Source organism: Melozone crissalis, unplaced genomic scaffold, assembly GCF_028551555.1.
Source record: "Melozone crissalis strain CALT ecotype California unplaced genomic scaffold, PUWL_Pcris_2 ptg000017l_1, whole genome shotgun sequence".
In the NCBI taxonomy this organism is placed as follows: Eukaryota; Metazoa; Chordata; class Aves; order Passeriformes; family Passerellidae; genus Melozone; species Melozone crissalis.
The window spans coordinates 5,006,929-5,020,608 of record NW_026535795.1 but is presented as its reverse complement, the minus strand read 5'-3'; the positions used below and the strand labels follow the sequence as shown (position 1 = coordinate 5,020,608).

General features: G+C 48.4%; 1 protein-coding gene across 1 annotated transcript; it reads left to right on the top strand.

The window, feature by feature from the left end:
* Positions 1-836: 836 nt before the first annotated feature.
* Positions 837-12,645, top strand: GATA5 (GATA binding protein 5). The gene is made up of 7 exons (XM_054274885.1): positions 837-1,356; positions 2,078-2,083; positions 3,472-3,638; positions 8,958-9,083; positions 9,965-10,052; positions 10,508-10,632; positions 12,499-12,645. The coding sequence occupies exons 1-7, from the start codon at positions 837-839 to the stop codon at positions 12,643-12,645; spliced, it is 1,179 nt and encodes a 392-aa protein (XP_054130860.1).
* Positions 12,646-13,680: the final 1,035 nt, after the last annotated feature.

Genomic DNA, 13,680 nt, shown 5'->3' with positions numbered 1-13,680 from the left:
GGGGAGGGCGGCCCCTCTCTTCCAGCGGGTCCTGCTGGTTTGGTGGTTTTTTGTCCTGCCTCCCCCGTGAACTTCATTGTATTTTTTTTTATTATTATTACTTTTATTTTGCTGGGATTTCCCTGGATGGTCTGAGCGCAGCTCCATGTCCCCACGGCCATGCCCGGCTCCGCTCCACATGTGAGTACCTGTGCGGGCGGGATGCTCCGGCGGGGTTCGGCGGCTGCAGCCCTCCGTCCTCACGGAGAGGCCTGCCCGGGGGTTACTGCGCTTTTTAACGGGAAAGCGGCAGCGCTGATGGCTGGGGGACAACGGGGATGCTCCCGATCCCGGATCTCTGCCCAGATCCGTCGGGACCCCGCTCCCGCAGGGAACCCCGGGGGCCGCAGCCGGCCGCGTCCCCGCCAACAAGGCCCCGAGCTGCGCTCCCGGCCCTGGTTTGGGGAAAAAGAAAAAAAAAAAAAAAAAGGGACGGGAAGAGAATACTATTGGGAAAAAAAATTAATTGTTGGAGTGTTTTTCCGGCCCGTTGGAGGTGCCCAGGCGGGCGGCGGGGAGGGTGAAGGTGCCGGAGGGGTCACTGCCCATTCCAAAGAGGTTATTCCTCGCCGTGCCCCAGAGGAAAGTTTAAAGGAAAACAAAACAAAGGGGGGGGGGGGGGGAAATTACAAATTTCAGCCCCTGCTTGAGGCGGGGAAGAGGCGTTTTGGGCGGGGGAAAGGCCGGCGGGTGCCCGGTGTGTGCGGGCTCTCAGCGCGCTGCTCTCCGTTCTCCCCGCAGGTTCCTCTGAGTGAGCCCCGCGGGCCCTGAGCTGCCACCCCCGCCGAGGACGGAACATGTATCAGGGTTTGGCCCTCGCCCCCAACCATGGCCAGTCGGCTTATTCCCACGACTCCAGCAACTTCCTCCACTCGTCGGCCGGCTCGCCCGTCTACGTGCCCACCACGCGGGTGCCCTCCGTGCTGCAGACGCTGCCCTACCTGCAAGGCTGCGAGCCGCACCAGAGCCACCTGGGCAACGCCCCGGGCTGGGGGCAGAGCGGCGGCGAGCCCGCGGCGTTCAACGCGGGCAGCCCGCACCCGCCCTCGGGCTTCTCGTACTCGCACAGCCCCCCGGGCAGCAGCCCCTCGGGCCGCGACGGCGCCTACCAGGGGCCCCTGCTGCTGGGCGGCGGGGGCCGGGAGCAGTACGGCAACGCCTTGGTGCGCTCCGTTAACGGGTCCTACTCCAGCCCCTACCCCGCCTACGTGACCCCCGAGATACCGCCTTCCTGGACGGCCGGACACTTTGAGAGCAGCGTGCTGCACAGCCTGCAGACCAGGCAGGCGGCCTTGCCCGGCCGCAGGTCCACTTTCGGTAGGTCACCACAGCCCTTCAGAGACGTCTCGGGGAGCTGGGTGGGAGCCATCCCCAGTCCCCATCCCATACTCCATCCCCATCCCATACCCCATCCTAATCCCATACCCCCTACCCCATCCCACTCCTATACCCCATCCCGATCCCATATCCATCCCAATTCTCCATCCCATCCCCTCTCCGTGTCGGTGGCCGGGCCCCGGGATGAGCTGTCCCGCTGGCATCCCCGACGGGAGAGCAGAGGATGATTTTATGCAGGGATGGGGAGATGGTCCGGCAATGGGATATGTGCGGCTGACCCCGGGCAGAGGTGGGATAAGGGAGGGGGCAAAGAGCGCGTTTCAAAGCAGAGCAATTCCCCCGCAGGACAGAGGAGCAGAGGCCGTTCAAGCCCTTCCCTCCCCACCCCACCAGCACCCCCGCGATATCTCCTTCCCACAATATCGACTTTGTGCCTGTGCTTCAATACTTACCCTTGTGTTTAAATTAGCGGGGCAGATTTATAGCTCCCTCCCTTTTAAGTAATTTATTGTGGTAAATTAGTTTATATTTGAACAGACTCTCGGTCTCCTCATTTGCCTTCGCCCAAACAGGTCCGCAGCTGCATTGCTCTGCGGCCTTTGGGGAGACACCGAAAGGCGCTCAGGCGTTGAACAATAAACTTCAATTCCTTTGCACCCACGCCGAGAGTCCCCTTAAACCAAGCTCTGAGCAAATAAAGTTTCGGGCTTGATTTAACAGGACTCTCCGTGCGCGGGGTTTATAACCCCGGGGCACTCCAGCAGCCTCCTCCGGCTGCGGTTTGCAAAGTCCTTTAAAAGCCACTTCAAGATCTCAGCCGCGTTATCATCTTTACTGCGGTGAACCGAATTATCTTATCTTCACCCCAAGAACAAAGTTAGAGCAGGGATGGAGCCCCCTCCCCACCGAGCTCCGTCCCCGGCTCGGCTTTTCCTGCCTCGCTGGGCAGCGCTTGCTTTCCAGGGTTTCCCTTTGTGAAAATCCTTTGCATTGTGCGGGGAAAGATCGTCCTGCGAGGGAGGTGCTGCCTCAGAAATTTTTTATGCACTTTGAATTCGGTGCTTTAGGAGCCAGGATAGCGGCTGCCGTCCTCTCTGCCGTTTATTTTTGCTCTTGGATTGTGTAAACTCTCTCAAGTAGCCTAAACTATTATTATCCTTTTTTTCCCTCTTTTTTTTTCCTCTTTTTTTTTTTTTTAATTCAGTGAATTACGGCAATATTTTTTTACCTTTTCTCTTTACGAGTTATTTCCATTTTCCATTTCCCTCCGTTTAAAGTTCTGCTCTTTTTCCTTTTTCTTTCTGTTGCATCATTATTAATCCGTTCGAAGATTTTTTTAAAAATAATATAAAATATATTTTTCCTCTAAAGAAAAGAGCAAGAAGAATAAATTATTTTTTTAAAAGAGGGGGGGAAAAGCGTTCGGAACACAAAGACCGACTCTCGATTGAGAGGTGTCCCGATTTTGCTCCGGGCTGCCCGTTTGCCGCTGAGCCGTGCTCGGGGCAGGGATGTTCCGCGGTCGGTGCTCTGCCGCTCCTTCCCTGGACTTTTTTTTCCCGAAAAAGCGAAGAAGAGCCTCTCTAGCAGGAATTGTGACCGCGGGCGGCCGGTGATGCTCTCTGGAGAGCCCGTGATGGTGCCAGCCCCGCATTTCTCTGCGGGCAGCTCAGAGCCTTCCCCGGCCGGGCCGTCCCCCCGGCCAGAGGCTGGGTGTGTTTCCTGATGGAAACCAGGAAAATCGCCCCGTTTTTCCCCGTCTCCCACTTATTTTTGCACCTCTGGATAACATCGCACTGTCCCGCTGATGATCCTCCCCATCCCAAGGAGATCCCAGCCGCGTTCAGCCCTTTGGCGTCTTTTGGAAAAGGGACGGGGGAATAGGCGGCCTTTGAACAAAATATTAATAGTTTAGGGTGTGGAGGAAATAAATGGGTTTGGGTCACACTTTTAGAATGGAGGTAACCCCCTCCGGAGTGGGATTTCCCTTGCTATTGGGGCACAGAGGATTGGAGGATTTTCCCGCCGGGTCCCCGGGGACATCCCGTGCTCTGGGGGTGCCCCTGCCCCTCTCACGGCTGCTGTTGGTTCCAGAGTACCTGGAGGAGTTCCCCGGGGACGGCCGCGAATGCGTCAACTGCGGAGCCATGTCCACGCCGCTCTGGAGGAAGGACGGCACCGGGCACTACCTGTGCAACGCCTGCGGGCTCTACCACAAAATGAACGGCATCAACCGGCCGCTCAAGCCGCAGAAGAGGCTGGTAAGAGAGGGAGACCCCAGGGGGATTCCCTGCTCCACCCGGGGCTGGCTGGAGGGCAGGGGCTGGGGGTTGTTGGGGTCTCTGTATTTGTGTTAGGCTCTGTTTGAACCCCTGTCCTGGCGCGGATTAAATGCCAGGACACTCATGTTGCAGCACAGAACCGGCTGGGGTCAGGGGGAATGGGTGAAGCCAGAGGGATTTCTGCCCTGGCACAAATGGTGGGCAGAGGAGACAGGGCTGAAGGGACTGGAGGGGTCCCAGAGCAGCACCAGAGCAGGAACAATCACTCTGTGGTTGAGACCCTGCAGGCTTCCCCTAGCTTTGTTCCTGCAGTGGATATTTTGCTTTATAATTCCATTACTATTATTATTGTTATTATTATTGTTGTTATTGTTGTTATTGTTGTTATTATTATTGTTATTGTTATTATTACTATTACTATTACTATTACTATTACTATTATTATATTATTTTGTTATTGTTATTATTATTTGCTAGTTCTCTGTGCAGGCAGACACGGTCTAGGCAGAGCAGTTGAACAGGAGGCAGGGCTGGTCCTGAGTGGGTTTGTGGCTGCTCACAATAGGAGCAGGATGGAGCTCTGCTCCCTGCTGCCTTCACCCTCCTGCCTAAGAGGAAAATTTGGGGTTTGGCAGTTCCCACTTTCCCTGCTGGTTGAAGCATTAATTCCCTCTGTCAATGCAATATTGGGCTTCCTCCAATTGGGATCCCATGGTGAGAGAGGAAAGGCACATCCTTTTTTTATTTTTTTTGTGGACTCGCTTTGGGATGTTTAAATTTGGTGGTAACAGTTTTGGTTTTAGAGCTTGTCATCAGACGCTGTCATTACAAACAGGATGTTTGCTGGAACTGGTCTGGGGAACAGCTGGGAGCTCCTTGGGCTTTCACTAGGGGTGTATTCCTGCAGTTATTTTTTGGTATTGTGAAACAAATTATTAGTAATAACCCAAAAGTAGCAAGTTCCTGTGTAAGAAAATCAGTCAAGAATAAAGAAAAAGTTGAGATTGAGGAAGATGTTTCATTCTGATTTCGACCCTCGGAAACGTAGCTTGGATTTGCAAAACGAAGTGAGTAGTAGCTCCGTGGAAAATAGCCCTGTTTTGTTCATCAAATTAAAATCAAGGCATTTTTGTGTGACATTCAGCATTATACAACAGGATTTGCCTGTCCCTCCAAAATCTTTCTGTCTCCTTAAATGTGGTAGCATTAAATCTGAATCCCGGTCGCTCTGTGCCACAATCCCAGAGTTACGCCGCTGATTTCCTCTGGGCAAACACGACCATACAGAGAGGGGCAAACCAGTTCAAATCCAACTCTGCATTTCAGACTGGCATCCAAATGTGTCACTGGATGAATTTCTAGGTTTCTAGGGGATTTTTGAGCAGCTTTTCCCTGAGGGAATTGGAGACATCTCGCTGCTATTCTGTATTTTATTTTGGCGCATGGGAAGAGACGCAGCCATGCATTGCCTCATCTATAGCACCCATCAGGCATTTTTTTAACCAACATTTCAACAAAGTTTTCTGATGGAAAATGCTTGTTTGCAGAATTAAGACTGTTTCCCAGTTATGAGCAAATACAGTTGGGAATTACCAAAATACTTCCAAACGTTTTTGTTATTTTGGCAATAAATGCAACAATGATAAAGCTTAAATGAAAGAGCTGAGTTTTGTGCAGGGGAAGCGTTTTGCTAGGGTTGAAATACTTGAGGGGATTTTGGTTTATGGATTAGAGAAGGGGATGCAATTTTGACTTTCCATTCTGACATTTTGAAACCTTGGGCTTTCCCGAGGGTGTGAAATGTCCTGTTGCAACAAGTTCTGCGTTGTTGGAAAAAGAGGGATCTACTGGTGATGGGCAAGAGGGTTCCAGCTCTGGGAGCACAGCAGTGAATGCAGTGACTGTAGGAACAGTGAAATCCATTTTCTCAGTGCAGTGAAATACAGACACAGGGGAAAAAAAAGGTTGCTTTCATCCTTTACGTTATGACCTTTGTTCTGTGAGTAGACACTGCTCTGGGAGTTATCCTGACTTCTGCTTTCACAAAGCAAAGTCCCCCAGAAGAGGACACAACACAGCCCAGATAACTTTGGGGGAATGATGTCCTGCAGCTCAGCCTGCTCCTGCATGGGAGGGGGAGAGCAGAAGTACAGTAGTTTCCAATCCATTTTTTTTTCTTTTTTTTTTTTTTTTTTTTGAGATAAGGGCAACATCCACAACAGGGACAGCCACTCTGCTCCAGCCTGTGTCTGGATTTAAAAGGCTGAGGCTCTCAGCAGAAAGAGTTTGTGTTGGGGGAGGATGGAGGCAGCACTTTATTTTGGGCAGCACCTTTTCTAGCCAAAGTTTTTTGGTGTGTTTCACAAGATGATATCTTGGACCTAGTCTGAAAATCCAGACCACCTTTGAAACCAGGAGAGCTTTAATTCCCCTGTTAGGGAAATTGAGGAGCATGGGGGGCAGATGCAGCTCAGCAGCCTCTGTCCTGTGCTCAGCAGCCTCACACCACCCAGAGCTGAAGGGCTAACCGGGAGCTGAATTCTTCCAGCTTGGCTCAGGGAATACTTTTTCCACCTCAGCCCTGGAGGAATTTTTTCAGCCTGTCTTTTTAATGGTTTGGGAATGCACAGTGGGCTTGGTGACACCTTGGGAAAGGTGTGGTTGGGATGTATCACAGCCCTGGGGCAGTCCTAGATGTTTGCCTTGGTTTTCTTCTGCCCCTCAGTTCTTCCTGCTCCCTCATGCCTCAAGGTGCAGACTTGCCCGGAGCTGTAGGAACAAAGGCAAATCTCAGAGGATGCTGCTGCCTTTGCCTCTGAGTTCCCCACCTTCAGGAGTTGAGCCCAAGTATCTCAGCACACTTTGCTCTAATTTTCCTGTAAACCACAGGCAGAGAAGCATTGATTAACTCTGAGGGTTCAGTGCCCTTTTTTCCCCCTGTGAAACCCAGTGGTTTCTTTTCCACGTTTGAAAAGGAGGTGAAACAAAGTTCCTGACAGCTCGGTCTCTCTCAGAAAGACCCTCCCTGCTGGCTTTGAATTTTTTTGCCTCTCCAAGCAGCTCTCACACACAGTTAATTCAATTCAACTCACCATTCCTTGAGCTTATCAGCAGCACTTGGCTGTCAAGCCAGGTCTGTGAAGAGTTTTTGTTTGAGTGTATGGTGCATTTGTATAAATAAACACTGAGCACAATGTTGAAGTCAACAACTTCCTAACAAGGTCAGAATGGTACAAAGGCAGAGGGGTGGAGGCAGGCAGAAATGCATTTTCTTTCAAGAGAATTGCTGGGAAACCAGCAATAATGTATTGTACCCTGTCCTTCAGTGAGCCATGGTAGCCTTGACTGTCTCTTGCTAAGCCGGCAGGTTGTGGTGAGGGGCAGGTTCTCATGGGGTTTCTGAGGTTTCAATTGCAATATTGGTGATGTCGGATGGTTTCTCCTCTCCCTGGCTTGGTGAGGAGCCAGCCTGCAGGGTGACGTTCAGGGTGTGTAGAAGGCATTGTCACTGTCCCTGCAGGAAGGCCACCAGCAGGTTGTGACATAGTGCTGGCAGGGTGGGCAGGGCTCTGGGGGAGCTGGCATTGCCCTTGGGCCACCAGAGCCACAGCTCCCATTGTCACCTCATCTGCAAGCAGCTGACAAAGCGTTCTGTGAAACAGGGAGAGGGAGGGACCTGTGGTGGCCCAGAAAATTTGAAACTTTCCAAAAGGCTTTGTGCTGGTCTTTCCCCATCTGCAGGCGAGGACAGATTACAGCAGGCAGTTATCCCAGGGCTGAGTGGCTCCAAATTCCCCTCCATGCCCACAGCAGGAGTTGGACTTTAGAATCCTTGCATCCTTCGGGTGCTCAGCACCTCCTCTGCTCCCATGGGAGACGAGGTCCCTGCTGCTTGCCGGGAAGAGCAGCACAGCCCTGGCACCCGAAAGGCTCCACAGGGCACTGTGTGGCTGCCCCAGGATCTTGCTGTGACACCGTCAGGGACAAACATTGCTGTCTCATCCTCTGTGCCAGGCTTGTCAGCTCACACTTCGGGATATTTTTTTTTTCCTGGTTATTTCTTGCAAGCTGAATAACTCCCAAAGTGGTGCCATTATTTGCAAATAGTTGCTGAGACCTCTTTGCTGAGCAACGAGTGAATCAAACCTGGGGCATGTCACTTGTGCCTCTTGGAATTCAAAGCTGATCTCTATTTGACTGCTAACCTTGTAAAAACATTTCATTTTTAATCCTCCTCTTCCCACCTCATTCGTTACATTGCTCAGTCAGGATATCAGGCAATAATGGAAAAATAAACAAACAGGGAGTTCTTTATTGCCTCCATCACCTTTTGTCTGCCTTTGGGCAGATTCAAAACTATTTTTCTGGTGGCTGGAAAATGTATTTAGACACCTGAATGTGGAGAGGCTGAGATATTACTTATGCCAGAGGTATCTTACACTTAGTGAGGATTTTTATTAAAATAGTTTCAATACCTGGTGTTAAAAGACTCTGCAATGAAATGCCTATTGAGCTGACAAGTCTGTATAAAGGGAGATGTGAATTTTCCATTGGCTTTGGAGAGAAGTTGTCAGAAATTAGTTTGCTGCTTCTGCCAGAATATTTTCCTTCTCCATTTGGAATTATTAATGTTTAAGAGCCAGAAATCACTGCACTCACAAAATATGTTGTTAATTAACATCTGCAGGGTGTTTCTACAGCCTATAAGAGTACAGATTATCTGTGAGACTTAAAGAATTACCTCCCTGGTCTCATCATGGACCAGTTCAGTTTGGTTCTGCTCAGTTCAGCCAAATGATTCCAGTTGTCATAATCCAGAGATAAATTGGGGTTGTTTCTAACTTTAGTGGTAGTTCTGAGTGCAGGAAAACAGAAGAGTTCACATAAAGCATGAGTTTTCTTCATACATTTAAAGCCCAGCTGGCATTTTCCATCTCTTTCTCCCTCTGAGTGGATGTCCTGGAGGCAAGTTCTCCATGCTCTGAGTCCTGATCACTTCCAGCAGATTTGTTGGAAGTTTGTGAAACGAGTTGCAAGGATATTTTCTAGGTTTATCAATCACAAAACGAAAAAAACTGCTCCAAACAAAAACAAATTTAAAAACCCCAAACCAAACAAACACTTGCAAATTAAAGTGATCTCATTTGAATGCAATTTCTTTGATCTGAATTTGGCTCTTGCGCGTTGCGCATTTTCCGGGAATATGGTGTGCTTGGAGATTTCATCTTGATATGGAGGGAAACTTCCCAGTTCATCACTCCTTGTGTGCACTCACGTGTTGGTATGCTTGTTTTGAAGTCCTCCTCGAGACGTGCGGGCCTTTGTTGCACTAACTGCCACACCACCAACACCACGCTGTGGAGGAGGAACGCCGAGGGCGAGCCCGTCTGCAACGCCTGCGGCTTGTACATGAAGCTCCACGGGGTGAGGAGCCTGTCCCCCCTGGGAGGGACCCTCTGGGGTGTGGGATCACTGCCCTGCAGGGCTGGGGTCAGCTCTGGAAGGACCAGCCTCTAGACTGGGCCCAGCAGAGCCCTGCCACAGTCCCATCTCCTTGGATAGTTTAAAGCGCAGTCGGCGCGGGTTCTCCAGGGTGAGGCATGCTGGAATGCTCTCAGCTTGCTCAGAGATGTGGATGCTCCATCCCTGGAAGTGTGCAAGGCCTGGGGAAGTGGAAGGTATCCCTGCCTGTGGCAGAGGAGCTGGAACTACACAATCTTTAAGATCCCTTCCAACCCAAACCATCCCAGGATTCCATGAAATGAAAGCTTGCCACGCTCCTGTAGCTGGAGGCTGAAGCTCCCCAAACCCAGGCTGAGATAAGGAGCGTATTACTTTTCCATGTCCTAGTTAAGAATGTGTGAAGGAGGCTGAGGAGCCCACATGGACGCTGGCTGATAACATTTACCCACAGAGGATAGGAGCTATTGGTGACATGTCACCAGCCCAAGAGGAGACTCCATCCCTCCATAAAGCCTGGAGCCCCTTCACCCCATTCCCTCTGAGCCCTGTAGGCCCTCACTCTGTCAGTGTAATTTAATAAGGCCCCGTCGCAAAGGTCACTAATAAATCAGGAAAAGAAAAATAGGAAATAAAGGAAAAAACAAAATTTGTGGGAAAGCCTGAGCTGTTAGCCCTATATATCTTCCAGCCAAGGCCTGATGCAGAGAAAAATAGCTCTTAGTGAAGGACAAGGACTTTAGGTGCTTTGCATGAGGTACAGCACAGAAATAGGAGAGCAACACGTGTGGGAAGGAGCTGAATAAAATACAATATTAATGATTCCAAACTTTATGAATGTCAAGGTACCACGACCTCTGGCCATGAAAAAGGAAAGCATCCAGACGAGGAAAAGGAAGCCCAAAAACATTACCAAAGGCAAAGCCTCAACAGGTACAGTGCTGTTGTGATCCATCCTGGGGTCTTGGAACTAAGTTCACTTCACAGTTATGATAATTAGAAAATAATGAGAATTTTTCCTTGGTGATTGCTTTAGATCTGGGGCCTGTATTTCTGCACAGACCTCATGTGATAGGAAGATGCTCAGTGGGAAATCTCAGTGCTGTTGTATTCCTGTGAGGTTCCTCTGGGCTCCAGTGAGCAGTGCTCATGTTTGAGCAGATTTGGGCTAAATTGAGTAATGGGAACAAAACCACTGCCAAATTGTGAAAGGGTTGCTCCTCCTCCATCAGCATCAGCCTAATATGAAGTCTTTTCTGACACAGATGTGTTAGAAAGAAAACAGTAGAGTCGTGCTGTGAGATGTCGTGGTCGCTGTTCAAATATAATTTTTTTAAAGCAGATTTGCACCTACATTGCTTCACGGCCCTCTTCCAATTGTCTTCCAGGATCCACGACTTCGGCCACAAACTCCCCTTCTTCCATCACCACCTCAGACAGCACGGTCACTTTAAAGTCAGAGCCCAGCACAACGTCACAGTACCCTGGACAAACCATCGTGTCGGTGTCCCAGGTAAGGGACAGGGCCACAGCCATCTCCTGATGGGTGGGACATCCACACACCCCCATGGTCATTCTCCTGGTGGCCTTGATGAGGTGAAGCAATTAATTCATTGCACTGTGGCCACCAACCTTTAGAGGAAAGCAGGGAGCATGAGGTCCCAAGACGCTGTGGAGGAGAAAGGTCTCCAGCCTGTTTGTTTCCCATGGAACCTTTCATCCTGCAGTGGAGAACTGGGGTGTCCAAGCTCTGCTGTGCCTTCAGTGCAGAGCTGAGGTTGATTCCCACCATGAAAGCACAACACTGCTGAGCTCATGAGATCAGCCCAGGGTGGAATCCCCTTAGCTCCCAAGAAAAGGCTCCATGGGCATGGGTTACCTGCACCTTTTAACCCTGAGGTGCTCAGTGATCGCAGAGCTGTGATGCTGTCAGAGGCTCCACTCCTGTCCCACGCTTTTCTTAGGGGCTGGTTGCTATTTCACCTTGATATAGGAAGAAAAAGGCTCTAAATCCACCAACACATCAAAATTTTGTGGCCCAGCACTATCTTTATGCTGAGTCTAATCTCTCTCTGAGCTGGACATGTGTATATGGAGAGGAAGCTCAGCCCCAGCACCCAAGGGCCTGGTGCAGCACTGGTTACACTACATAGGGTGGGGTTTTTATTTGAAACCAAGAAATCTGGTTTGTGCTGTGCTCTGAAAAAATATGCACACACCTAAAAATCTCCAAACTGGATATATTTAATCAATTAATAAATGCAGATGGGCCGTGGGATGCCTCCTCTTTGCCTGGTCATTTTACTTGCAGGGACCGTCCTGCCTAGCTCTGGACTGCTCTGAAGGGAATTTTAGCATCAGGGATAACCCACCTGCTGCCACATTTCTCTTCACAGAGAAAAGCAAGGCACAGTCCTTCCCAAGAATATTTCTGTGTTTCACATTCTCTGAACCTCAGAGAAAGGAAAAACAATTCTCATCATTTTCTGTGCTTGTGTTGTGCCAAACTAAAATGCAATATGGAGATTACTTACCCAGAGTGATGGGGTTTTGTTTCCTTGGCCTGTCAGGGCCAGGTGTGTGTGTGTGAGTTGGGACTGTCTGGCGACAGTCAAAAAATTCTGTGCAGTGTGTGCAGTTGGGTGCTTGGCAGATTCAGTTTAGATGTAATATGACAGAGTGTAATATGATATAGAAGAATAGAATAGAATAGAATATAGAATATAAAATAGTATGATACGATATGTATAATAGTATAATACAATATAATAATACTATATAATATAATAATATAATAATAGAATATAGAATAATAGAATAGAATAGAATGTAGAATAATAGAATATAGAAAAAATTAATGTAATAAAACAAAAGATTATATTATTTTATTTAATATAATATATAATTTTATAATATTTATAACAAAATATCATACTATATTATTATGTTATATTATTATATTTAATAATTATTATATATAATATATTATATTAATATGTATTATTAATTATGTTATCTATTATAAATAATATAACATTATTATATTATAATGCAAGATAATAATAATATAATATAATATAATAATATAATATAATATAATATAACATAATATAACATAATATAACATAACATAACATAGCATAACATAACATAACATAACATAACATAACATAACATGCATAGCATAGTATAGCATAACATCACATAACACTTAACCTTCTGGTAAAAGAGTCAGATACATCATTCTGCCCCTCGTCGAGGCTGCCTACGCACACCACACCCACCCTGTTCCCAAGCCATCCCAGTGCTCCCTGTGCCCCATGAACCCAGCCCAGTGGCCGATGCCATCCCTGCTAACCCCTCTCTTCCCTTGGGGCAGGCACAGAGCCAGTCGGACGAGGCGCTGCCCGGCGAGTTCAAGTTCGAGCCCGAGGATTACAGCTTCTCTGGGGGCGGCATGGCCCCGCAGCCCGGGCTGAGCGTGCCCCTCCGGCAGGACTCCTGGTGTGCCCTGGCGCTGGCCTAGGAGCCACCAGCACCCACAGAGAGCCTCGGGACCAACCTTTGTGGCTGTGTGATGGGCAGGAGAACAGCTGCCCCAGCGCCCCGCACTGAGGAGCATCCAGCACAGCCACAGGACAGGTTTCTCTTGGAGGATGCCCTTGGGAAACGCCAGCTGGATGGGGCTGGGATGGCCCCGCTGTGGCACCAGGTCCCCAAAAACTCATCCTTCCCCAAGGCTGGAGCATCCGTTTTCCTGGGGAAGGCCTTCCTCCTCTGAGATGAAACCAGCAAATAAATGCATCCCAGAATCTGTTTATTCACAGTGATTTCTCCCTCCTATGACTCCACTGTGTGCAATTTATTCCACTTCCCAATAAAAGACTGTAATAACATGGCACCAAATAACTTAATTTTATTAAAATGTAAGCTACGTGGCCTGCCTTATGTTTTATTGGCCACAACAGGAAGAAAAGAGAGAGAGAAAAAACAAAGAATGGTTGTTTTAAACATTTACTGTTTTATATTAAAAACAATCATCTCTATAGAGTGTTAGCTTCTGAAGCGTTTCACGTATCAACACTGAGCTGATGAGTCATACATGAAATAAACACGCTGCTCTTCCCTTTCCAGCTCCAAACAAAGAGGTTTTCATTATTATTTTAGGCAAAAGACATGACAAAAATGGTCAAAACCTCCCAATAATAAAAGAATACTAAAATGCTGGGTTTTTCTTTTGTATTTCCTGATTGGTTTTGATGTTGCCAAGTGTGAGCATTAGAAAATCAGAAGTTAGTCGTCCAAAACTTAAAAAAAGGCTTGAGGGACTGAAAAATAAGGTGTTTGTTGGAGGTGTAATTGTTTGAATCCAGTTTTGGGGATGTTTTGAGTGGAAGATTTCCAGCTTTCAGCCATGCAGACCAAATTGCTTTTTAATTATTTTAATGAAGGCCAGGTAAAAAACGATTTCTTGGAGCTGAACTGTAGCAAAAAATATTCAGCGATGCAAAACCCACACCCCACTTGCAAAAGCTGGCAACAGCATGTTTCTGCAGCATCT

What these genes read in the sequence shown, in the direction of transcription:
- GATA5 (XM_054274885.1), top strand. Translation starts at nt 837, where the DNA reads ATGTATCAGGGTTTGGCCCTCGCCCCCAACCATGGCCAGTCGGCTTAT. An exon ending in TCAAGCCGCAGAAGAGGCTG is followed by an intron (nt 3,639 to 8,957) that starts GTAAGAGAGGGA and finishes CTTGTTTTGAAG; the next exon opens with TCCTCCTCGAGACGTGCGGG. An exon ending in CCATCGTGTCGGTGTCCCAG is followed by an intron (nt 10,633 to 12,498) that starts GTAAGGGACAGG and finishes CCCTTGGGGCAG; the next exon opens with GCACAGAGCCAGTCGGACGA.